At 59.9% G+C, this 25,900-nt stretch overlaps 2 protein-coding genes across 2 annotated transcripts; both read left to right on the top strand.

Moving 5' to 3' along the window:
- Positions 1–358: 358 nt before the first annotated feature.
- Positions 359–4,601, top strand: ST8SIA3 (ST8 alpha-N-acetyl-neuraminide alpha-2,8-sialyltransferase 3; the record flags this gene model as incomplete). Its single annotated transcript, XM_082075544.1, has 4 exons — positions 359–537; positions 1,363–1,485; positions 3,102–3,659; positions 4,319–4,601. 4 exons carry the CDS (start codon positions 359–361, stop codon positions 4,599–4,601), a joined length of 1,143 nt encoding a protein of 380 aa, XP_081931670.1.
- An 8,582-nt stretch (positions 4,602–13,183) lies between these two features.
- Positions 13,184–25,575, top strand: ONECUT2 (one cut homeobox 2; the record flags this gene model as incomplete). The annotated part of the gene is made up of 2 exons (XM_082075014.1): positions 13,184–14,285; positions 25,289–25,575. The coding sequence occupies exons 1-2, from the start codon at positions 13,232–13,234 to the stop codon at positions 25,573–25,575; spliced, it is 1,341 nt and encodes a 446-aa protein (XP_081931140.1). The 5' UTR covers positions 13,184–13,231.
- Positions 25,576–25,900: the final 325 nt, after the last annotated feature.

The following is a 25,900-nucleotide window of genomic DNA, read 5'->3' on the forward strand; positions in this document are numbered from 1 at the left end:
GTGGAGGAACCCTGGGGCTGTCGAGGGGCACACCGGGGCTGTTGGGGGGTACCGGGGTTGTGCGGGGTGCACCGGGGCTATCGGGGGGCTGCCGGGGGCCCTGGGGCTGCCGGTGCGTGCGCCGCCGTTGCCGGGGGGCAGGCCGGGCGGCGGGGGGGGCACGGCGGCGCTGCCGGGGTTGCCGGGGCCGGGACGGCGGGGCGGCCGCTCCCGGCTGCCATTTCATCGCGCCGCCGCTCGGTCCCTCCATTTTCTCTCCGGCTGCCGGCGGTGCGGGCCCCGTCCCGCGCCCGCCGCCCCCCATGTAGCCCCGCGGCAGCCCCCCCGCCCACGCCCAGCCGCGGGGCCGCCTCCCGGCATGAGGAGCTGCAAGATGGTGCGGGTGGCCAGCGTGCTGGGGCTGGTGATGCTCAGCATCGCGCTGCTCATCCTCTCCCTCATCAGCTACGTCTCGCTCAAGAAGGACAACATCTTCGGCGCGCCCCGCGCCGCCGGCCCGGGGGGGCCCCGCATGTACATGTTCCACGCGGGATTCAGGTGAGGGCCCGGCGCGGAACGGCCCGGCTGGGCAGGCTCGGGGCGGGGGCCGCCTGTCCCATCCCTTCCCATCCCTTCTCATCCCTTCCCACCCCATCCCGCCCCTGCCCCGCCGGGCCCCGCCGGCCCCGCTGCTGCTCCCGGGGAGAGCCCCGGCTCGGCGGGCGGCCCCGGGCAGGCCCCGCGGCCACGGCCCGAGCGCTCGGCGCAGCCCCCGGCCCGCAGCGGGGCTGCGGCTCCCCCGCGCCCTGCCCCCGCACGGAGGTGCCCCGGGGCCTGCGGGGAGCGGGAGACACCCCGGGGATGGCGGTGCCGGAGGCGGGGGGGCCCGGGCGGGCGTGGGAACCGCGATGCCCCGGGGATGTTGAAAAGTGGGGGGGCAGCCGGACACCACCCTGCCCGGCATAGCATGGCCCCCTACAGCCCGGCCCGGTACGTCCCAGCACAGAGCGGTACGGTCCGGCCTGGCAGAGCGCGGCCCGACAAAGCCCGGCCCAGCAAAGCCCGGCCCGGCAGAGCGCGGCTCGGCGGGAGCGGCCGGCGCTGTCCGCGGTGCTGACGGCGGCGGCCACGGGGGCGGGTCGGGCAGGGCCGGGAACGGGCTGCGGGTCTGCGTGGGTCTCTGTGTGTGTGTCCCTGTGGGTCTGTGTGGGTCCCTGTGGGTCTCTGTGGGTCTCTGTGTGTCTGTGTGGGTCTGTGTGTGTGTCCCCGTGGGTCCGCGCTGTGTGTCCCTGTGGGTCCACGCTGTGTGTCCCCGTGGGTCTGTGTGTGTGTCCCCGTGGGTCTGTGCTGTGTATCCGCGCGGGTCTGGGCGCTCCTTTCCAGGTCGCAGTTCGCACTGAAGTTCCTAGACCCCTCATTCGTGCCCATCACGAACTCCCTGAGCCACGAGCTGCAGGACAAGCCCTCCAAGTGGGCCTTCAACCGCAGCGCCTTCGCACACCAGAGGTGAGCGAGCACCCGCGCGGCCCCTCACCCTCCCGAGGTTGTCCCCTTCCCCCCAGGATTTAAGAAAATACAATCAGACACTGCTAAATACTCTGAGCTCTGAGTTGCCAGCAGTGAGAGACAAAGGCTGAATCAGAGCATTTCCCCAGATGGTTACAGCTCTCCTGGAAGAATTGATTATTTCAGAGCAGGACACCAAGCTCCAGCATGTGTTATTTTACCAAACAGAATGTGACCCAGTTTCCCGGGGTGCAAGTGAAATTCTCATTACTTGAAGATAAATAGCTGGGCTTTTAAAACTTGAAACAAATCAGACTGTAACAGCCATGAAATTCCGTGTTCACGGAGGCCAAGAGATGCCCAGCTGGACTTCCCAGTCCGCGCAGCGCTGAGCAAGCTGTGTGCTCCGCCTGCCCCCGGCTGCGGGGCCAAGGGGGCGGACGGGCTCCGAGCCCGGACCAGCGGAGACGCGCTCCCTGGGCATCGCCCCCGCGCCGGCCGCCCGCTGCGTGCCCACGCGGGGCTGCCGGCTCCTCCGCCCGCTGCGTGCCCACGCAGGGCTGCCGGCTCCTCCGCCCGCTGCGTGCCCACGCGGGGCTGCCGGCTCCTCCGCCCGCTGCGTGCCCACGCGGGGCTGCCGGCTCCTCCGCCCGCTGCGTGCCCACGCGGGGCTGCCGGCTCCTCCGCCCGCTGCGTGCCCACGCGGGGCTGCCGGCTCCTCTGGCCGCTGCGTGCCCACGCGGGGCTGCCGGCTCCTCTGGCCGCTGCGTGCCCACGCGGGGCTGCCGGCTCCTCCGCCCGCTGCGTGCCCACGCGGGGCTGCCGGCTCCTCCGCCCGCTGCGTGCCCACGCGGGGCTGCCGGCTCCTCCGGCCGCCGCACGGCTGCTCCCGCTTCACGGCAGCTGAAATGTGCTTTCGCTTTCCTCACTGCCATGTGAGCTCGGTGGTGTCTGCCCAGCTTCTTTGCTCTACTGAGATACATATCTATTTATATATCAGTAAATGTATACTTTATCCACTTCGTGTATATATTTACTGATATATATTTATTAAAAATTTCTATAAAAGAAAATAATTTAGCCATTTAGGATAGCTGCTACCATCTTGGATTATAATGCTGTCCTGGCAAACGCCTGCTGTTTCAGAGACTGCTTGGGCTTCTCCCCCGGCTCTGGTCACTCACATCACGAGCAACGGCCCAAGGAGCAGAACTGGCCCTTTGCCTGCCCCGTCCTTCCCCAGGGGCTCCCAGGCCGCTGTGACAGCGGCTGCCGCTCGGTGCCATGTTGCTCCTGGCACCACCAGCTCGCCCTTCACACGTCTGTCCCTGTGCCACCCCTCCCACGGTTTGAGCTCATGCCTCAGGATCTGCCTTTGCTTGTCCGTCAGCCGTAACCCATAATTAGGGCACCCAGTGGGACTCCATTAGTGCTTAGATGTTGGAGGATGCGAGCTGGAAGAAAGGTTGGTTGTTTTCCACAAACACGAGCAAATAAAGTGGTATTGGTTTTCTAATTTTATGCCCTGCTAGGGAAATTCCTGAGCATAGTTGGTTTTGGTCATATTTAAAGTAATTTAACTCCACGTTTTCTTTTCCTTTTCTGTTCTACTTTAGGCAAGAAATCCTTCAGCACGTCGATGTAATAAAAAACTTTTCTTTGACCAAGAACAGTGTTCGGATCGGACAGCTGATGCATTACGATTATTCCAGCCATAAGTATGTTTTCTCCATCAGCAATAACTTCAGATCGCTGCTTCCCGATGTGTCGCCCATCCTGAACAAGCATTACAACATCTGTGCCGTGGTGGGAAATAGTGGGATCCTGACCGGGAGTCAGTGCGGGCAAGAAATAGATAAATCCGATTTTGTTTTTCGCTGCAATTTTGCTCCAACTGAGGCTTTCCAGAAAGATGTTGGAAGGAAAACTAATCTGACGACCTTCAACCCCAGCATCCTGGAAAAGTACTACAACAATCTTTTGACCATTCAGGATCGCAACAACTTCTTTTTAAGCCTGAAGAAGCTGGATGGGGCCATTCTTTGGATCCCAGCTTTTTTCTTCCACACGTCGGCAACGGTCACGAGAACACTGGTTGACTTCTTTGTTGAGCACAGAGGGCAACTAAAGGTCCAGTTGGCTTGGCCAGGAAATATCATGCAGTATGTGAACAGGTGGGTATTTTTGCCTTGTGTTTAACTTGTCAAAATATGGCTCTGTCTCTGTACAAATACAACTCTCTTCATTTTGCTATTCGTGGCTGATCTGGTAGGCACTGTCTGGCGAGTCAGGACCAATACTGCTTGTTTTCAGGGCCAATGCCCTTTGTTAGTGCTGCAGTAAGTCCGGCAGTTTTCTGTGCAGCAGCAGGGGTTGGTTGCTGGCAGCGGGGCAGGCTCTGTCCCGGGGACAGCTGCGGGGGGTGCTGCCTAAGCAAAGCCCCGCTTACGGGACAGCTTGGTCGTCCCAGCTGGCAGCCAGGGATGCTGACAGATGGCTGCGGGGTGGGCCAAGGAAAACTGTGATGCATCCAACGAGGAGCACGTGGGCAGCTCTCCAGCAAGGGCACGTGTGAGCAGGAGCTGGCGGATCGCGCTCTTCTGTGCAAGGCGCCGCCTCTCCTGGTTAACACCCGGAGGGGCCCGAGAGCCTGTGGTCAGGGTGCTGAGGCCGTTGTGCACCGCGGGCACCAGCCCGACCTGCAGAGCGGGCTGTGCCTGCCCCAGGCTCCCGGCCATCAGCACCGGCGCTCTCCCGGCAGTGGAGGTTTTCTGACAGCAAACCTGGGGTGTTCCTTGCCGCCCGCACTAACACACCTGTGTTTTTATCACAGATACTGGAAGAACAAGCACTTGTCGCCCAAGCGGCTGAGCACAGGTATTCTCATGTACACCCTTGCCTCTGCCATCTGTGAGGAGATCCACCTGTACGGGTTCTGGCCCTTCGGCTTCGACCCCAACACACGGGAGGACCTCCCGTACCACTACTACGACAAGAAGGGAACCAAGTTCACGACCAAGTGGCAGGAGTCCCACCAGCTGCCTGCGGAGTTCCAGCTGCTCTACAGGATGCACGGTGAAGGACTGGCCAAACTCACCTTGTCGCATTGTGCCTGAGAACCTACAAGTGCCAAATGGTTATCTAAAAAGTGCCCAAAACCCAATTAAACATTCTTCAGATAGAATTATAAAAAAACAAACAACCCACACACCACACCCTAAAACATTTGCCATAATATAAAGATGCTTTTTAGTCATGCTTGTCACTGCTCATCAAAGGATCTAAGGATGTTTAGCAGTGCAGAAGCATTTTTCAAATTCTGTGGATGCTATTCATGCAGCAGCGAAGTTGAAATATTTTGCATTTATAGATATGCCACTAAGTATGTTTTAAGGTACTTTAATATTTTAGCATTCCACTAAATGCCCTAAGTCTCTTAATTTTATTGTTCCTTCCTGATTAGAACTAGAAACGCTAACTTTAAAAGGTTTGCTTCTTCTGTATATGTTGCTGTCGATAGCTGAGCATACATATATCGCTGTGGCTGATGGAGAAGGCCACTCTGAATTCCAGTTCACCATCACTGGCGAGTTCTTCGATGTGGATCCTAACTTCCACTGCTTGCATATTTTCATATTTACTGAATTTTATGTTTTCTAAAGGATAACGTGAAGGTCACAATATGGCTCGTACCTTAGCTAGGGGGTTATGCTGCTCTCAGAATACTTCAGCATTTCGGTTCAATTTGGGCCATATCCCAGTCCAGATCAGACAGGCTGGAACAAGTGCCCACGCACCCGATGCTCTTCGGTCTTTTGATCTGAGAGTTAAACCACCGCGCTCAGCGGAATTAGGATTCTCTGCAGGGGCGTTGGGTGAGGAGAGCGCCGAACCCCGGCGTGGGCGCCCCTGCTCCCGCACCCCCGGCAGTGGGGGCTCCTCTGGGGGCCGATGCCCCGAGTGGGAGCGCGGGGCTCCCGCCCGCCCCTCCGCACGCCCCGCTCCGTCCTGCGCGGGCAGGGACCCCCCGCGCTGGGGTTTAAGTGCTTTTTGAGGGGAAGGGAGTGCCAGGAAGAGGAAATACTGTCAGCAGATTTCCCCATTCGCATCTCTAAGTCCACAGTCAGACAACTAAATTAGTGGCCCTGCTTTCCGGCCACCAACAGCCACCCAAGGTGGCCAAGGGAAGACGCAGCTTCCTCGGCACCGCTGGACACCAGGCTGTCGTAGAGGGGACAAACCCCAGGGTCGCTGAGGTGTGAGACGTTGGCCGTTGTGTCTCAGGAGAAAGGAGCCTGTACAATAGCTGGGTTTCTTATCGCAAGTACACTTACAAGTATTTTAATGTTTTTCTACTATTCTGTATGGCTCTGAGAACTGATCACGCACTGAAAGAAGATGCAAAATCCCATTTAAAATCGTACTTCTAAATGGCACATTTTAATTTTTCCCGGCCTCTTCACCTACGGGCAGACGTAGGAGGTGAGGAAGGAGATCTGGAGCACAACCCCCAACCCGAGCAGCCCGGAGCATCTCCTGGTGCCACCACGACTCTGCCGCAGCCGTGTCCCCTCTGCCCGCGCCCCGGGGAGGTGCAGCCGGCGCCTTCCTTCCCTGTTTTCATTATCCCACGTTTCCTGGTTTTGCTTTCTCAAAGGCTGCGGGGCCGGGCGCTGCAGCAGGGTCGGGGTCTCCCGCGCCGTGTCCCCCGCGCCCATCGCCGCCGCAGCAGAGCGCGGCCTCTCGCAGCCGCTCCTGGAGGCGCAGTCGTGCAGTGCTGGTGGTGTATGTTGCCATATGGTGCCATATGAGTTGTTCTCGGTATTACCGTGTATTCTCCGTGTCGTGGCCGCGCGCGGTTTGGCTGTGCTGGCGCAGAGCACGCAGGGTGCAAGGACAGGCTGTCCCCATCGCGTCCCCAGCACCGCGGACCCTCTTGGCGAGGGCTGCGGGGTGGCAGCTGCTGTGTGTCCAAGCAGGCAGAGGGGCTGGGGGGACCCCGGCGCTCTGCAGCCCCCTCCCACCCCAAGAGGGACAGGACCCTGCTCTATGGACAGCCCGGCAGCACAGCTGGCACAGCTGGAACTTTCCAGAGGCACAGAGAGGCTCCCAGGGCGGAGAAGGAAGCACAGAAACTACCGCAAATATTCGGAAGTGGGAATACAGAAAAATTATTGACAGAGTGCCATATTATATCATTGATTTTTAAGCAAAACTCCCCATCGATTTTTCAGAACCACATTGAACATTTCAGAATCATTGATTTTAATGGGGAGTTCTGCCCCAAAAATCAATGGCGCAATACAGCCCAAAGTAAATTGCTTCTTAGTATCAATATTTTTTGTCCGAGCTCTTGCAATGTGGAAAACCATCTTAAAATGTGCATCTTGTGTTTTTGCCTGTTTCCTGAGATGCTCTTTGAGTCGTGCGGTTGCGGGGGCCGGGGGACAGGCCGCGCGGGGCTGGGTTGGGCTGGGTTCTGGGGGGACCTGCCGTTAGGACGCTGTGCATCGCAGAGCGGCAAACGGGGTCCCCGCTCGGGACTGTGAGCGGCCCCATTCTGCGTCGCCTTGGCGAGGCGCTCCCTTCCCTCCCGGCTGGCCCCAAATCATCCTGCCTCTGTCGACCTGAACAAATTCCTGATGGCGCAGGGAAAATGCTGTCATTACTGAATGTCTAGACAAGCAAATATGGCTAAATGAGAGTACGCGTAATGCGAGGTGATCGATATTTGTAAGTACAAAACATTTGCGTTTACAAAAGCGAGAGAAGTGCTCCTGGCTGGCTCCAGGGCAGGGTCCGGCTGGGCGCAGACCCGCTCCCCCAGGGCCGCGTCCCCAAACGGGGCTGGGGACCCGCGGAGGGACCGCGCCGGGCGCCGGGGGCTGCGGCCGGGGCCGCCGTGAGCAGGGCTGTACATAAGAGTGGAAATGCCTGTGTTACCTTCTCTTCTTTGGTACATCTTGGGTTCGTATTTGCGTTGCTTGCATCTTTCCAGTGAATGGTAGCGAGATACATTAAAACAAAGTCATTTTGGCTACCGGTTTTAGTTGTGGAGTATACCAAAAAGCAAACGTTTGTGAAATATAACTAACTGTGAATGGAGGTTGCAAAAACTGATTGTTGAGAAAAAAGCAGGTTTTCTGTAAATGAATGTGTCTTTATTCTAATGGCTATACAGTTCAATGCCTGATGGAGTTGTTTTCAATAAAAAAGATAAATATTAAAAAAAGAAAAAGAAAAAAAAATGCCATAATTGTAATAAAGGATTCATTATTTAATGGCCATACTTAAAGCATTATTTATTTTTAAGTGGCTAATGTCCATAAAGGGCCAGGGCACGGTCTCAGGTGGACGGCAAAGCCGCACATGGTGCAAAGCACGTTGCGAGCGAACTGGGGGTTCAGCCGTGTCCCCCGCACCGGGCCCGCAGGGTGACGTTTGGTCCCAGCCCACCCACGGGTGCGTGGCAGCTGGTGGCAGAGCCCTGGCTCCCTGGTGACCGAGCGCCGCACCCCCGTCCCGAGCACCGGCTGCGCGGAGCAGCGCGGCGCGGCGTTCGGGGTCCCAGCAATGTGACTCTTTGGTGTGAATGTGCCTGCAACATTGACTCATGTGCCAAAACACAATATTGAATGCATTGTTTTTAAATAAAATGTTTTATTGTGCATTGAAAGTCTGTAAAACTCGGCTGTGTCTGCTGCTTCCTTATTGCTTCCCGAGCTGCTGGCTGTCGGCGGTAACGATGGGCCTGTGCTGCTGCAGAACCCGCTGCCTTGGTTCTGAGCTCTCACAGCGGTTGTGTCCCCACCCCGCCCGTGTCCCCAGCCCCGCCGCATCCCCCCGCCACGCGCGGACCCCAGGACCCCCAGCCCAGCCCCACGGGTCCCTCCACACCAGCCTCACCATTTCCCAACACTTCCCGCAAACCAAACAAGCCGGGGCCCCCTGCTCCCAAGATAAATATTGCAAACGGGATCCTGTTTTAATCTTTAACCACGGCCCTCACCAGCCAACTGTGCCATCAGCCACACCGGGACAGCCCTGCTGCCCCTCTGCCAAAGATCCCGGATTGTCCAACTTGTCTGCTACTTCTAAACAGCTGCAATCCTGTCTGGGAGGAAAAACATCGTGAGGAAGGTGTTTCTGGCTCTCATGAGCAGGACTTAGTCCCCGGGCAGCGGCGCCGGGCCGGTGCGGTGTCGGTGCTCTGTCCCGCTGCGCAGCCCTGGGGCTGGCGCTGCCCCGTGCCCTCTGCACAGAGAAAGCCCTTGTGAGAGCCGTTTCCAAACACCCAAAGAAAACACTTGCAATGTTTGTTTAGGAGCAGGTGAAAATGATCCGTGCCGCTCCGGCCAGCTGGTGCTGCTTGAAGGGAAAGCTCCGCGGGCCGTGCCCCGTCCCGCGCCAGCGGGCATGGGGTGACCAGCCCGGGGGCGAGGAGCCCGCGGGGGCAGGCGGGCGGCACACGGGCAGAGCCACCGCCGCTGCCCGCCTGCGGGGTACAGTGCTCCATGCACTGATATTTGTGTGTTTGTGGGTTGATTACCGCGGAGATTTTGACGTCCATTTGGCAAGACACCAGAATTAAGACACTGCCGTGTGTGATATAACATAATCAAGCGCAGTTTTAAAGAGAAAAGGTCAAAGTCAGGCCTCATCTCCCGGATTTTGAAAATATAATTTTGTCAGAAAAAAAGAAATCTATTTCTTATCTTTGTTAACTTAGAGAGAGCATAATGGGTGGCAATGAGGGGTGCAGCCCCGGCAGTGCCCCTTCCGCCCGCGCCCCCCGCCAGCCCGCAGCCCCCGCTCCGCTCCCTGCCCCGGGGACACCGCGCCGTCACCACCCAGCGGGATCCCCCCGCTCCGCTCCCTGCCCCGGGGACACCGCGCGGTCACCACCCAGCGGGATCCCCCCGCTCCGCTCCCTGCCCCGGGGACACCGCGCCGTCACCACCCAGCGGGATCCCCCCGCTCCGCTCCCTGCCCCGGGGACACCGCGCCGTCACCACCCAGCGGGATCCCCCCGCTCCGCTCCCTGCCCCGGGGACACCGCGCCGTCACCACCCAGCGGGATCCCCGTCTCACCCCAGGACAGCCAAGCACCACCCAATGGGGAAAAGGGGGGCTGAGTGCCTGCAGAGACAGCTGGAAGCAGCTGCTTTTGGAAAGAAAGGGGGATCAATATGCAATCAAGTGAAACAATGCAGTTCGTTTTTTGTTCAAAAGTTGTATTTCATTTAAGTTATGAAATGTGTTAGAAGACCTTTGCAATCCAATGGAGCTAAAATTCAAAGTATGATAATCCTAATTTCTAGATATCAGCTCCCACTCTGTAAGAGAGTCCCCGTGGTTCCCAGGAGTGGCAGGAGGGGACAGAGTGAAGTACCTGAAGCGGCACGTCCTGCTGCCAGCTCACACTTGTGTGGCACGGTTTGAGCCCAGGACGGAGCGCCTGGTCCCCAGGGCCACCTTCCAGCCTCGGCTCTTCTGGGCAAAGGGAAAGGAGAAAGGAAACAGACGGAGAAGAGGGAAGGCTGCACACACCTCCGCAGCGCCTGGCTCCCGCGGGGTCTGCCACCGCAGCACCTCTGCCTCCGGCGGGCTGCGCCGCCTCTCTGCTCCCCAAACCAGCTCCAGCTTTGCCTTCCTTTGGAAGGACAAAAAGCTTTCACGCACAACTTGCCCTGAACAAAGGCACCTCACGCCAGGACTTTCTTTTTCTTCTTCCTTCCTTTCTTCTTTTCCACCACAGGCTGACAACGGCAGGGGTGGCTGGGCCGGGGGGAGCGTCATTCTGTACCCACTTGGTTAGAGCTGAAAAGCAGCTTAGAGAACACCGTGAGCCCCAGAGGCACACGGGGATGGCAGTGTGGAGAGAAACGGAGCAGTAGTCTTTGGGATCCATGTGGAAATCTGTAGGGAAACTGGATGCTGTCACACACAATCTGTCTGTAAAGAGACTTGGGTGCCCTGGGAGAGGCCCGGTAACCCATGGTGTCTTGCCTTGGAAGAATATAAAACACAGCCATTTTTGGAAAGGACTCACCAGCTGCATTTCTTTCCCAGGCCCGCAGAATTTCTGCATGTCCCGAAGCAGAGGGATGCCCAGCACCCATCCCTGCCTGTCCTCTCGGCACGTTGCCCACCCACCCTGCTCCCCCGCAGCCCCCACCGGCCCTGCACCCTGCTTCCCACTGCCCCTGCACCTCACTCCCCACTGCCCCTGCACCCACTCCCTACAGCCCCTACAGCCCCTGCACCCCACTCCCCACTGCCCCTGCACCCACTCCCTACAGCCCCCACAGCCCCTGCACCTGCTCCCTACAGCCCCTACAGCCCCTGCACCCCGCTCCCTACAGCCCCCACAGCCCCTGCACCCGCTCCCTACAGCCCCTACAGCCCCTGCACCCGCTCCCTACAGCCCCCACAGCCCCTGCACCCGCTCCCTACAGCCCCTACAGCCCCTGCACCCGCTCCCTACAGCCCCCACAGCCCCTGCACCCGCTCCCTACAGCCCCTACAGCCCCTGCACCCCGCTCCCCCTTGGCCCTTTCCAGAATTTTACTCCACAATGTCCAAGCTGGGCTGAACTCTCGCTGATCCTATCAAAAAGGTGATGTGTGTGTTCCCCCCCATTTTTCCCCATTTCATTACTGGAAAGACACAGTGGGGGTGGGACCTTTACGAACGCAGAGATGGTTATCGGGGCCCGAGATAAGAGTGACATTAAACGCAAGTCTCTGCATTCCTGATTAAAGTGGAGGTGGGGGGTGGAGAAAGCGGAGGGAACCGCACTGCTGGGAGCAGCTGCATGGCCCGGTATGGCCCGGTACAGCGTGGCACAGCTGGCACAGCCCAGCCTGGAGGGCAGGGGCCAGCCTGGCCAGCACGGGGGCCCAGCAGTGGGCTGTGCGGATGGCACAGGGTCTGGCTGCTGCAGGAGGGCTCCTGCTGGGGGATCTTGTCCACATGGGTCCCTTTGGGTCCCCCGTGCCCACCTGCCTGCACAGCTGCCTGCTTGGCTGCCCACCTGCCTGTTGGTGCCCTGCCTGCTCCCCTCCCTCCCTGCCTGTCCCTGCAGCCCGCACACCGCACCATGTGCCAAGGCCATGGCCCCACTCAAGGCACCTCCGGGACCCCGCAGGCTGCTCCCCACTGCGACTGCCCCTTCCAGCGCACCCCCAGGGCAGGACAGCAGGGGCTCCCCATGCACAGCAGGGTACCCCAGGGACGAGCGCTCGGAGCCGTGAGGCGGGCGCAGCGCTGAGCCAGGCTGGCTGCCAGCAGCGCGGGGTCGGCACGGGGATGGCAGCTCCCAGCTCCGGATCGATGGTCCTGCAATCGCACGCCAGATGGTTTTGGCAAGGGCAAACGGAGAGTGGTTCTAACCCGCTGGCTGTGTTGATGGCGGTTTGTGCTGCTCGGCCTCCCGCAGTGGAGCTGTGCAGCGGCTGCCCCTTCCCTGCAGCGCTTGGGGGGCTGGGGAGCCCACTGATCCACAGAAAGGGGAGAGGCGTGTGTGTGTGTGTGCATTAGTGAAGGGAATCTCACAGTTGTGTGGAAGCAGACTGACACGGGGACACAGACTTATTTTGTGACAGTACCAGTTCGATCACTACTGTATGTTCATGATACATTTTTACTAAGCCGTACTTTCTTTAATGCAACTAATAGCACAGATCAACACTGCACCTTGGTTTAAAACAGCAAACGGGGAGGCAGAGAGCGCGGGTGCCGTCAGTGAGGAGGCTGCGGGGCCGGGCGGGGGGCTCTGCCCGCACCCCTCACGCTGCTCCGCCGGGTGCGGTGTCCCCGCTGCCGCCTGGGGCCGAGCCCCGCGCTCCGGGCTCCCCGCGGGCGGAGGGCGGTGTGGCCGGGCCCCCCGCTCGCCCTCCGGCAGGCGAGCGCGAGAAATGGGTCACGGCTCCTGGCCCCGTCGCCGCCCCCGCACAAAGGCGACAGCTGCGCCGCCGGCCCGTTGAGCCGCACCGCGGGCAGCCGGGCGGCGGCACCGACACCGGCACCTGCCGGGACTCGGCGCGGCCCCGTCCGGGGGAGCGGGGGTGTGATTGGGGTGTGAACGGGCTGTGAGGGCGCTGCGGGGGCTGGAATGCGGCACCTGCGGGGACGCGAGGAGCGCGAAGGGCTGGGAGGACCGGGGGCTGCGGGCCGGGGCCGAGCCGCCGCCGCGCTGTCAGTGGCGCGGAGCCCCGCCGCGGCGCTGCGGGACGGGGTGCGGGACGGGGTGCGGGACGGGGTGCGGGACGGGGTGCGGGACGGGGTGCGGGACGGGGTGCGGGACGGCTCCGTGCGGCCCCGGCTCCCGGCACCGCCACCCCGCACACGCTACAAAGCGCCGCGGCGTCTTTAAGGGCCCGTCCGCGCCGCCCCTCCCGCCGCCTCCCCGCCCGCCGCCGCGCCGCCATTGGCGGGCCCGCCTCGCGCCGGGGCCCGCGCGGCCGCGCCGCCTGTCAGTGGCGCAGGCCCGGCCCCGCGGGCGCGGCCAGGCGGGGCGCCCTGGACAGCTCCGGCCGCCCGCAGACGGCGGCGGCGGCGGCGAGCGGAGGACATGGCGCGGGGCCGGCGCGGGCCCGGCTGAGCCGCCGCTGCCCGCTGCCCGCGGGGCCGGCGGAGCGGGCGGCCCGGGGCGCTGCCCCGGCGCGGCCGCCGCCCCCATGAGTGACTGAGGAGCCGCCGCGGCGGCCGTCGATGCCTCGCCGGGGAGCCGGGTGCCTGCGCCATGAACCCCGAGATGGCGATGGAGCCGCTGGGCAGCCTGCACGGGGCGGCGGGCCATGAGCCGGAGCTGATGGGCAGCCCCAGCCCCCACCACGGCGGGCGCGGCGCCGGGCCGCTCCGGGTGCCCCCGCCGCACCAGGAGCTGGCCCCCGCCGCCGCCCGGCCGGCCATGGTATCCAGCATGGCCTCGCTGCTGGACGGCGCCGCCGAGTACCGGCCCGAGCTCTCCATCCCGCTGCACCACGCCATGAGCATGCCCTGCGAGTCCTCGCCGCCCGGCATGGGCATGAGCAGCACCTACACCACCCTGACGCCACTCCAGCCCCTGCCGCCCATCTCCACCGTCTCCGACAAGTTCCACCACCCGCACGCCCACCCGCACGCCCACCACCAGCGCCTCTCGGGCAACGTCAGCGGCAGCTTCGCCCTCATGCGGGACGAGCGCGGGCTGCCCGCCGTCAACAACCTCTACGGGCCCTACAAGGAGATGCCGGGCATGGGGCAGAGCCTCTCGCCGCTGGGCAACGGGCTGGGCCCCCTCCACAACGCCCAGCAGGGCCTCCACGGCTACGGGCCGCCCGGCCACGACAAGATGCTGAGCCCCAACTTCGACGCCCACGCGGCCATGCTGGCCCGGGGGGAGCAGCACCTGTCCCGGGGGCTGGGGACGCCCCCCGCCATGATGCCCCATCTGAACGGCATGCACCACCCCGCGCACCCGGGCCACCCGCCGCCCCACGGGCCCGCCCTGCCCGCCGGCCGGGAGCGGCCGCCCTCCTCCTCCTCCGGCTCGCAGGTGAGCAGCTCGGGGCAGCTGGAGGAGATCAACACCAAAGAAGTGGCACAAAGGATCACGGCGGAGCTGAAGCGCTACAGCATCCCGCAGGCCATCTTCGCCCAGCGGGTGCTGTGTCGCTCTCAGGGGACCCTCTCGGACTTGCTGCGCAACCCTAAGCCTTGGAGTAAACTCAAGTCTGGCCGGGAGACCTTCCGGAGGATGTGGAAGTGGCTGCAGGAGCCGGAGTTCCAGAGGATGTCGGCCCTGCGGCTGGCAGGTAGGTGCGGGCCGGCGCCCCGCGGGAGGCTGGCGGGGAGCGGAGCGCGACCCTCCGGGAGCCGAGCGCTGGCCCGGAGGAACCGGCCCGGCGTGGGGGCCTGCCCGCTTCGCCCTGGCCGCTCTCAGCTGCCGGGCGCGGGGCCAAGGGCTCGGGGCCCGCCTGTCCCCCGCCTCCCCCAGCGCCGGCATCTGCGCAGCCCGGCCCGGAGCCGGCGGGACTCGGGGGGCTCCGGGCTGGCGGAGGAGCGCTCCCTGCTGCGGGCGCCGGCCTGGAGAGCCCCGCGGCCGCTGCCGGGCGGCGGGGCCGGGGCAGCTGTCCCCGGCCGGATGCTGGAGGGCGTCCTGCGCGCCTTCCGCACCGCTCCGCGCCTCCCGCACCTCTGCGCGCTCTCAGCGAGCATCCCTCGCGCCTCTCCCAACGCCCCCGGCGCCCCGGGAGAGCCTGAGCGCTCCCGGGCGGGGGGACCGCGTCCCCGGCGCTGGCGGGGCGGGCGGAGCGGGCTGAGCGGGCTCGGGGGGCGCGGAGCGGCTCGGGGGGCGCGCAGCCCCGCGGATCGGCCGCATTGTCCCGCGGAGGGCGCGCGGGCGCCCCCTGGCGCGGTCGCGGGGCGCCGCAGCCCCCATTGTTCTGCGGGTTCGGGGCGGGGGGGCAGCGACCCCCGGCAGCGCCCGCCCCGCATTGAGCGGGGGGAGACCCGGCGAAACCCCTTCCCGTGCCGGGCGGACGCGCACCTGCAGCCGCCGGCCCTGCTGCGGCCGCCCGGGGGCAGAGCCGCCTGCTCGGCCCGGTCCCACGGCACCGCGGGGCTCGGGGCAGCGCCTGCTGCGGAACATACGCTGTCATGTGTCCTTCTTGCCCTTCGTGGAAACCGCTCATCTGGGGGATATGGATCCGTGGTAAATGGGCGGGATGTGGCACGGCCAGACACGCGTGGGCAGACGGACAGACCGCGGTGCTGTGTGCCCATGTCCTGCTTGGCTCTGCTGTGACAGCGACATGTCCACGAGTGCAGTTTAGAAACCTGGGGATGTTGGTTCTGGCGAGTCCGTCGTTCTTTTATTTCGGTTGATTTTAGCCCGGGCGGGTTGATCCCCGCCCGTTGCTGATTATCAGGAGCAGGTACCGGTGGGCTCTCCCGAAGGCCCATGCTGCTGGCACACGCGGAGGGGTGGCCAGGGGGACAGGGGGGCTCTAACAGCCACTGCAAACTCCTCTCGTCCTTCCCAGCGCCTCCTGGCTGTCCAGTATTATCAACCAAATGAAGGTCCCGAGGTTTGTCTGCAATAGGAGCATCAGAGGAACGGAAAGGTTGTGGGTTTTTTCTGTTTTGCTGGAGCATACGGTGATGTCGCCTTCTCAAACAAACGTGTATCTAGAGGGAAATCGATGCAGATAATGTTTAGAAGATTAAAAGAGCATTAATGCTGGCAACAGGAGCATAAACGTGTGGACCCAGTTTTCATTGATCTGGAACCTGAGCCGGCTCATTTCCAGTAATGCTGCTGGTGCTTTTCCTTCCCAGCACCAGTCCTGAGTGGGGGGTTCCCCACGGAGCCCTGCATATAGGGCAGAAAGTCAGAAATCGCGTCTGCGCATCTGCTGGGTGACCGCTTCCTGGGTGTGTAAATGCGATTTCTGAATTTCTGCCGTACACGTATATATGCATATATAATTCTAGATCTCCACTTTCGCAGTTCCCCCTGAATGCCTTTGCATCCAGGAGTAAAGTTTGGAGAGAGCTCAGTGGCAAAGTGGGCATGGGTTTCCTGTGGAGCGGAAGCTGGAGCGGGAAAGACCTTTGCAAATTACCATTCCCTTTGGGAAATCGATTTTTGTTATTATGATTACCACGTGTGAATATGCAGCCTCATTGCCTCTGTGCTTCCTGCCTCCTCTTTACTCGCCTGCTTAAATCCCTCTGAGCAAGGGGAACAAACTGCAAGTATTTGAGATTTCTGAAAAACACTAGCCTTTGCCCCGTGCTCCCGTGTTTTGTTTGGGCTTTGTTTGTTTGGGTTTTTAATCAAACGGCCGAAAATGGGCTGTCCTTTGAGGGGAATCCCCCCTCTCCCTGTGGGAGCTGTGGCAGTGGGGTGTGCTTAGTATTTCTTAATATTATAGAAGATATATAATTCTATTCTATTTTCTGTGCTTATTATCTCTTCTTAAGGTTCTTTAAAAGCCCCCTAAGCGCTGGGCGGTGCTCGGCCGTTTCTGAGCGGGCAGGGAGGGAGCTGCGGGCGGCTCCTGGTGTGAACGAGCAGTTCGGTGCGTGCTTTGGGGCTCCCAGGGTAAAACGTCGGGTTTGCCGGGCGTCCGGGTGAAGCCGCGGCCCCGCTGGGCGGTCCCTGAGTGTGCGAGCCCCGCTGTCCCGGGTGAGCCCCCGTTCGCCGGGCGGTGCGGGCAGCGGGCAGGTCCAGCTGCGGCTCAGGCCGAGCTCGGAGCCCGGCCGGGTTGCTGCAGAGCGCGGGACCTCGGGGCGTTGTCAGCGCTTCCCCGGTGGGTGAACACGGGAGCAGGCCGCTGAAGGAGCTCCGTGCCGTGTCGCCCCGCAGGCCAGCGGGCTCGGACGGGTCCGAGGTGCCGGTGTGCGGTGGTGGTCCCGCTGTCCCGACCGGGGCAGAGCCGAGCGCTCGCTGTCCCCGTCCCGTGGAACCCGCCGAACCGCCGCAGCCGCGGTGACAGTCGCGCCAGGGTCAGTGAGCAGGACAGGGGACAGGGCACGGCCGGGCCAGCCCGTACCCTGCCGGTGCCTTCCCCGGGTTTTGGGCCGATCAGCAGAACGCTCCCACCGCTGTTGGCATTTTCCCGTTGCTCAATCGCGTTATTGATGATTAAACTTTTTTTTTGTACCGAAACACTTATCGATGATCCATTTGTGCGAAGCAGTCGCGCTCACCTCGCCGCGTTTCTGTCCCTTAGATGGAAGCAGGTTGGGGGGGGGGCGGCAGGGCCGGCCCCGTTGCTCTGTGCCCAAAGTTGTGTCCCCGCCGGGGCTGTGTCCCCGCCGAGCCCGGAGCGGGGCCTGGCGGGAGGGGGCCCGGCCGAACCCCCGTGCCGGAGCCGCGGGAACGGCCGGGAGCGGCGGCACCGGCAGCACCACGGACAGCGGCAGCGGGAGAGCGGGGAGAGCGGGGGGGCGGGCGCACGAGGACGGGGGCAGAGGGGCACGGGGCAGCAGGGGGACAGCAGGGGGACAGCAGAGGGGCACGGGGCGGCATGGGGACAGCAGGGGGACAGCAGAGGGGCACGGGGCGGCATGGGGACAGCAGGGGGACAGCAGAGGGGCACGGGGCAGCATGGGGACAGCAGGGGGACAGCAGAGGGGCACGGGGCAGCATGGGGACAGCAGGGGGACAGCAGAGGGGCACGGGGCGGCATGGGGACAGCAGGGGGACAGCAGAGGGGCACGGGGCGGCATGGGGACAGCAGGGGGGCACGGTGCAGCATGGGGACAGCAGTGGGGCAGGCCCTGCTGCGGGCTGTCCCCACCTGGGGGTCGATGGCAGAGGAGCGGGGGGTCCCCATCCCACTGCTGCACTGACCCGGCCGCAGCTGTGTGCAGCTGGACTGTTGTTGTCCGTCTGTCCTCTGCCTCTTTGTGCCGTTCCTAATGTTTCTGTCTCCGCATTTTGGGACAGCTTTGTTGTCTGTAGCTACAGCTGAAAATTAAGGCTTAATAACATCTGTCTGAAGTGCGTTATCTATATATAAAACTATTTCTTAGTGTTGAACTAAATATACAGGTACATTAAGATTCTTTGAAAGGTGCTTAGTGGCTTGAAATATTAGTGCTCTCTTCAGATATAGATTAGTGGTTATGTTTGAACAATCCATGCGGTAAATTGTGGTGCTGGGTGATAAATTATATTTCTTATGTACCAACTTTCTGAAATAATATCCTGCCCTATCTTTTTGTTCCACATTATTTCTGAAGACGTTTCTGCCCTGCAGAAATTTGAATACTATTTTTGTTAAGCAACCAGTTTTTATCAGTTTCCTGATTGGTTGATAAAGACAAACCTGACCACATTTGTCATTAAATGCATTTCTGTCTTTTTTCTTTTCCCCTCTACTGTTTTTAAGAAACAATTAGTCTGTCAGCCTGTGGTGCTCACTCTGAGCTTTTCCAATCTGTCTTTGCTGTTTCTTGATTGGAGTTTTTCCAGCATCCCTTTTTCCTTTTGAACTGGAATACCCAAACTCACATATTCCTCTGCGTTTGAAAACTGACAGAATTTATTCATGGTGAGGAATTCATAAAGGAAAGAACATTTTTGCCAAAAGGATTGTCTTCCTGGGACTGATGCTGTTTCTCCCCTCTGTCTTTCTAGAGGCACTTGGGCTCAAGCTTTGCGCCGCTCTGCTGTGCGCGAGGCGCGGGTCGCCCAGCTCCGCGCTCCTCCCCTGTGTTGTTCAGAGTCCTGCCCTGGACGTTCCCGCGGTCCGGCAGTCGCGCTGGCTGTTTCATCCCTCCCAATCAGCGGTTCGTGGGAGATGACGAGTCTCACCGCTGACCCACCGGGGTGCTGGGCACAGAGCAGCTCCCTGCGCGCCGTCAGGGGAACGGGCTCTGCCAAGCGGGGCTGAACAGGGCTCAGGCATCACTGTCGGGCACGCTGCCCCTCGTGCAGGAAGCAGCGGTGATGGGGGCTCCTCAGGCTACCTAGGCAATCTCTTCCAGGGCTTACAGGTACAAAAAATCCTTAATGACTAGCCTTAATCTCCCTTTTTGTCTTTTAAATCCTTTGCTTCTCATCTTATCCCTGCTGGACACAGCAGAAAAAACGACTCCCTTTCTTCTGATCGCAATCTGTTTGTATTTAAGACTGCTGTCTTGTCTCTGGTCTTCTCTAGAAAAAGCCCCGTCATACTTTGAAGATGAATATGCAGAGAAAGCATTATGTCCAATGGGACAGGTAATACATCTCTTTTTTCCAAGGTAAAAGATTTTGTATCCAGCTACATCAATCTTGCCGACTTTTGCATAAAAGGCGCTCTGATTTATAGAGGATTTTTGTACATAGAAATCATACAAAATAGACTAATCTCAAATGGGTTCAGTGATAAGATCAACAAGACAACTCACTGATGGCAGATAGAAATGCAATCAAAAAAGAAATGGGAGTGTTTTGGGGTTGTTTGGGGTTTTTGAGCTATAAAATCAAACTACTCCATTGTGGAAAAAGAAAAGGGACTCAGACCACGGGTAAATGCCGCACAAAGGAATTATTAGACAAGCGATAGAGGCTGGCAGTTTCCCAAAACGCAAATTGTCTCTGGGACCAAAATATCTCTAAGTAAGCAGGAAACGTATTTATGAGGAGTGGTGATTTTCCAGCAGATCTCATCTTGTCATAATGGGCATTTAAGACGGGGGCCTGCGCGAGGCATTAAGCTTTGGCAGGCAGCGCGCAGTGAGGGAGGCGCAGGTGGAGCACGAGGAAGCCTTCCTGCACAGCTGCCCACGCGCCTTCTTCTCCGCTTGCCGTCGGGTGCGTGTCGTGCCCGCACCGGTGAGGCCAGCGCGGGGACGCGAGCACCCTTCCTCCGGCTCCTGCTGCTCGGGACCGGCGTCAGAGCCTGGCACGGATAGGGAAGGAGCTCCCAAAGCTTTTCCTCTGCCTTTCTGGCACCTTTTGTGCCAATTTTCTCCTCCGTCTTGCCCGGACCCTGCCAAGAGGCAGCGTTTTGGTGTCCCCTGCCCGTGTGCCTCAGCAGAGGTGTCCGGCGGGGCACGGCCGCGCAGCCCTGGCGCTGGAGCCGGATGAGTCGTCAGGGCTTTGCTCCTGTCCTCCCCTGCTCTTCAGAATTCCACCCCATCAGCAACAGCCATTAACAGGAAATAATCGTTTCCTGCGTTCTCCCGAGAGTCAGAACTTCTGAAAACGCGCTGGCACTGGGGCACACGGCAGGGACACTGGATCCACGCTGTCCCTGCAGCAGGACCTGTGGGACCCGCTCCCGGCTCTGGTTGTCAGTGTGGGGGTGTCAGTGCGACACAGGCGCGGGGGAGCCGCTGGGTGCCATCAGCAGGAAACAAGGCGAGATGTTTCACACTCTAATCCACTCTGAGATCTCAGACTCCTGCTCAGTGCTTGTTCACCTACCCCAGCTTTAAATCCCCGTCCTCTCTGCCCCGTGTGCCCGGGGAGGTCCCGGCTGTGCCAGGGGACGTGCCGGCGCGTCGCTTGCTGCTGCCACCGGCAGAGCACGCGGTGCGGGGCTCTGGTGCCGGCCGCATGATCCCACCAGTGGAACATAAATCCCGGTTACCCACAAGTGTTGTAATTCAGCTGGAAACTATCTGGAGATTCGAAAGGGAGAATCTTCAGAAGGAGAGGAGGCATCGATCTCCCGGGTGCTGGAAGTGCCGTGTGAAGGATGCGGCGTTTTGCTGGGGCTGGGCAGAGGTCCGAGCGCTGGGCTGCGCGGGGCTGTGCTGCCGGGGTGACACCGCTCGTCACAGCCGGTGGTGGAGTTTAGACGCTGCTGCTTCTACCGTTCCTGTCAGCCCGAGCTTCCAAAAGCAGCTGGTGCTCCGAACCAGCACTGGTGCGTTTGGGCACCGCGGCAAGGCCGGGGGGGCCGGGGTCCCGCGGGAGGGACGGCTCGTACACCCCAGCTGTTGGAGGGAGAGCTGCTGGCCTCCCGATCGATGCCGGCACAGACATCTGTGGGAAATGGGGGCTGTTCCTTTTGCAGCTGCGGAAAAGCGTGTTTGTGCGGAGCTGGATGTGGGTGTCGGGGCTGCCCTGCGGAGCTGCTCCGGCGCACACTGAGCTCGCAGGGAAACGGCCCCCGCTCACCACCCCCCGCGCCTTCTCGCCCTGGAGTGCAGTAAATTGGCCCTTTCCCATCCATTATTTATTATTTGGTATTAATGATGGAAGTATATTCCAGCGGTGCTCAGAGGCCGCTGTCGGTGGTCCTGTGCGGAGCTGGGTGTCGCAGCGCTGCCCGGGAGGCGCAGCCCCTGCCCCGCGGAATTTACAGCCCCCTTTCAGCCACCCAGCAGATTTATAAGGGGTTTGACACAAATAGCCTGAGACAGGCTACGTGCCAGGAAGAAACAGCAAAGAACCGAGTCCCCAGACCCATTCATCTTTTCTTCTCAAACCGCTGGAGGATGCAGGACCTAGAGAGAGGGAGGCGTTCCCTCCGTGACAGCACCGAGAGAGAAAGCGGGTTGAGTGCCATGAAAACCCATCCCGCGGGAAGCAGGAGTTGTGCTTGTTTCCTGGAGCGTTGCAGGAACCCTGTGTCTGCAGACAGGAATCGCGGTGCCGTGAGCGCCTCGCTGCTGTGGGAGGGCTGCTCTGGGGACAGGGGCCTGGGCTGGGCTGGGACAGGGAGCTGGGCTGGGCTGGGACAGGGGCCTGGGCTGGGCTGGGACAGGGACCTGGGCTGGTTTGGGACAGGGACCTGCACCTGTAGATGGAAGAGCAGCACTGAGCCTGTGCTGCGCTGCTCAAGCACAGGCAGGCTCCGGTGCCGAGATGGACGCGGCCAGAGGATCCGGGACACCGTGCGTTCTGTGTGCCGGCAGCAGGGGCACCGGCAGGTGACGGCACGGTGCCTGCGCACCCGACAATGTGGTTATTTGCATCTTCATTCAAATTGTTTCTTGTTACATAATGATTTTGTACACAGCGGAGTACTTAACCTAATTTGTATTGATCTCGGTTGCTTTCATTTGTGCATACTTAATTCAGAGAGGTAATCAAATTGATTTTTAAGGCCTTGTTTTTAAGAGATTGTAGTAACACAGATATACAAGGGGTTGCTTTAAGTGAATCACAGCAAAAGAGAAACATTTTAAACCTTTGGAAAACGTTTTGATGGTCATTTCATTGTGTTCAGTATTACTAGCATAATTAAATTTCCTTCACATTGAGTTCTCTCCGAAATCAAATTGACGAACATTTTTTAGTTCCATCAGACAGATAACTGGGTTTAGTTGACTTTGTACTACACCCGCACGAAACCACATTCGAGAGATCAATATTCACGGCTTATCCTGGCGAATGACAGACGGACATTATTCACTGCTGGATTAAGGGAATATGGTTCTGTGCTTGGCTCCTTCTTGAGTCCCGCCGTTTGTTTCGTAAGTCCAAAGGCACTTTTACCACCAGAGTCAAAACATCACAAAGCCAGTGCCTGTCTGTTAGAGAACCTGAGAAGCGGCAAGGTGCTCCATCGCTGCTTTTTTCCCCCAGAAAAAAAGGCAAATTAATTATTAGTAGGAATATTCAATTTAATGATACTTGGCGACAAAAATAAAATTGGCTGAACTGCGGAGCATGCGAAGTTGACAAGGAAAGCGGGTCGGACGTGTCCCAGCGCCCGGCAGCGCGTGCCGAACCCGGCGTGCAGAATGGATGGAGAGTTCACCATGGGCTGAGGCAGCACCGAGCCTGTTTCTGAGCTCTTTCTGCATTGTTTCTGCGTGAAGTGTCTTTAGTGCAGAGTAGAAGGGAAGACTGTATTTTTTTGCACGGTCGTGGCTGTCAATTCTTGCTGGTTGTCCGTTTTATTCCATAGGATGTGTTCAGCATTAACGGCAGTTAATAAATCAAATTGTTCTTAGAATCAAGATGGCCGCTTCCCCTCCGCGCGGTTAGAGCGTTTCTCTTTCTGTAGGTAGGTTTCCTGGGTAAGAACTTTATTTTATTAGAGTGCTCGCTCCATTTTTCTCTTCTGATAAATGCATGTCAAGGAACAACATTTGCCTCCGTGGTGCCTTTTCAAGAGCAAACCTAACAGTTCAAGGAAAGTATTTACTGAATGCATTGAAAAGCACATACCTTTGCATTATTTATTATAAGATACCAATAACTGTAAAACACAGCATATCTCTGCACATAAATTAGTGATGTTAGGAAACACTAGAACCTTCGCGGTGTCCCGGAACCGATTAGAAGCTGCAGCACGGCCGCTCGTCCCGTCCCCAGCGTGGGTCCGGTCGCCTGCGTTCCCGGCACGGTGTCACGTCCCAAACGCGTCCCAGCCCGGCCCTGCTCCTGCCCCGCAGGGAGAGGGGACCCAGGGGGCTCGGGATCAGCCGCTCCACCAAGGTATTTCCCGCAGAAAAGCCGGGTGATGCCGTCCGGGTGATGCTGTCCAGGTGATGCCATCCTGGCGATGCTCTCTGGGCGATGCTCTCTGGGCGATGCCATCGGGGTGATGCCGTTGGGGCGATGCTGTGGGGGGCATGCTGTCCTGGCGATGCCATCAGGGCGATGCCGTCGGGGCGATGCCGTCGGGGCGATGCCGTCAGGGCGATGCCGTCGGGGTGATGCTGTCCTGGTGATGCCGTCGGGGCGATGCTGTCCTGGCGATGCCATTGGGGTGATGCCGTCGGGGCGATGCCGTCGGGGTGATGCTGTCCTGGTGATGCCGTCGGGGCGATGCCGTCGGGGTGACGCTGTCCTGGTGATGCCGTCGGGGTGACGCTGTCCTGGTGATGCCGTCGGGGTGATGCTGTCCTGGTGATGCCGTCGGGGCGATGCTGTCCCAGCACACACCCCTGCCACGCGTGCGGTCCTGCCCATCGGTTAATTACACACATTTCCACAGTCTGAGTTGTGCTTTCTTTCGCCAGGTTCTCATTTCCCATTCTAGACCTGCAGAATTATTTAATAGGGCTGCTTAAAAACCTCTCCACTTATCAATTCGCTCTACTTATTTTGTCCCAGCACATTACCCAACCATGTCAACATATGGATTTTTTTATCTTTCTACCCTGTGTAGACAGCCTTATCAGGCTATTTTTAAATCTGGGTGTGCTACGGTAGCGGTATTGGTTTCAGCACTTGATGTTCTCTCTGTGCTAATAAATACAGCTCAGCTATTAATGCTGATTATTTTTAGGATCCATTAGCAGGGCTTGGCGCAGCGATGGCCGGCGCTGCTGCCCGCCCGCCTGAGCTCTGACGGGCGGTTCTGGTCGTGTGTCCGTGTGTCCGTGTGTCCGTGTGTCCGAGCCCGTCCCTCCCAAACCCTCGTGGCCCATGGGCTGGAGTGAGCCCGGTCTGGCTGAGCCTGGCCTGGGAAAGCACAGGGTCAGGCTTTAGGGCGATAAGGAGGATCCGAGGAGGAAGGGGAGATTTCACCTCAGATGAAAGACATTCGCCTGTCTTAAAAGAGATTTGCAATCCAGGGTATTTTAGAGTATTTTTTCCTCCTGGAAGCAGCTGCAAAATGCTTGCTGTCAACCCAATGCTGGTAAATTCAAGTATATAGGGGCCAGGGTTCTCGATGGCTTGGTCGGCTTTGCGCCTCGCCGTGCCATGGCTGGAGGGCACCGAAGAAAGGCTGGCTGTCCCCGAATGATGTGGGTACAAGGTTTATTCGAAATGCGTGAGCAGCAGTTTCCAGTTGTGTTCCCGCCGTGCTCGGCTGTCCTGTCCGTTACCCGGGGTGGAGTTCTGGTGAAAAATAGCAATCTGGAGTGGTATGCTGCAGCACATGAAGAATTAATCTTTGTCTTAGCTACTGCAGGGGGAAAAAGGGATGCGCTTTGCTTTCTGCCCTGTAGCCTGACATCAGATAAGCTGAATTTTTAATCCTAACGCTGCCGTGACAGACAAGTGAAGCATTTCTCAGATGGGCGCTTTATAGAAGTGTGGAAAATCTCAGTGTCCTACGCTGCCCAGAAGCAACAAGTGGATTTGAGGGCTGGGGAGGAGTGCTCGGAGTGCCTGGAGCTCAGCGCCCGGCCAGAGTGATTTCTGAAAGTGCAAAGGTGTTTGGGATGTGAGGTTCTTTTGAGAGCCCTCTGGTCCTGCGTGCTGGCTGCTCGGCGTTTGCTCCTCGGTGTTTGCTCCTCGGTGCTGCTCCTCAGTGTTTGCTTCTTGGTGCTGCTCCTCGGTGCTGCTCCGCAGTGCTGGGGGGGGTCACAGCTGGTGTCCGGTGGGCTCTGCGGGGTCTGCGGGGTCTGTGGGCAGCACACGCATCCTGACACTCGTTTTCTCTGTCTCCCTTCCCTTCCCCAGCCTGCAAACGCAAAGAGCAAGAGCCGAACAAAGAGCGGAACAACTCGCAGAAGAAATCGCGCCTGGTTTTCACGGACCTCCAGCGCAGAACGCTTTTCGCCATCTTCAAGGAGAACAAGCGTCCCTCCAAGGAAATGCAGATCACCATCTCCCAGCAGCTGGGCCTGGAGCTCACCACCGTCAGCAACTTCTTCATGAACGCCCGCCGGCGCAGCCTGGAGAAGTGGCAGGACGACCTGAGCTCCGGGGGCTCCTCCTCGGCCCCCAGCACCTGCACCAAAGCCTGACGGGGCGGCCGGCATGGCGCAGTGTGGCACAGCGTGGTGTGGCACGGCACGGCGTGGTGCGGCATGGCACAGCGCGGTGTGGCACTGCACGGCGTGGTGCGGCGTGGCACAGCGCGGTGTGGCACGGCACGGCATGGCATGGCGCAGTGTGGCACAGCGTGGTGTGGCACGGCACGGTGTGGTGCAGTGTGGCACGGCACGGCATGGTGCGGCGTGGCACAGCGCGGTGTGGCACTGCACGGCACCATGCAGTGTGGCACAGCGCGGTGTGGCACGGCATGGCATGGTGCGGCATGGCACAGCGTGGTGTGGCATGGCACGGTGC

This window comes from Streptopelia decaocto (genome assembly GCF_964273445.1).
Source record: "Streptopelia decaocto genome assembly, chromosome: Z".
Classification (NCBI taxonomy): Eukaryota; Metazoa; Chordata; class Aves; order Columbiformes; family Columbidae; genus Streptopelia; species Streptopelia decaocto.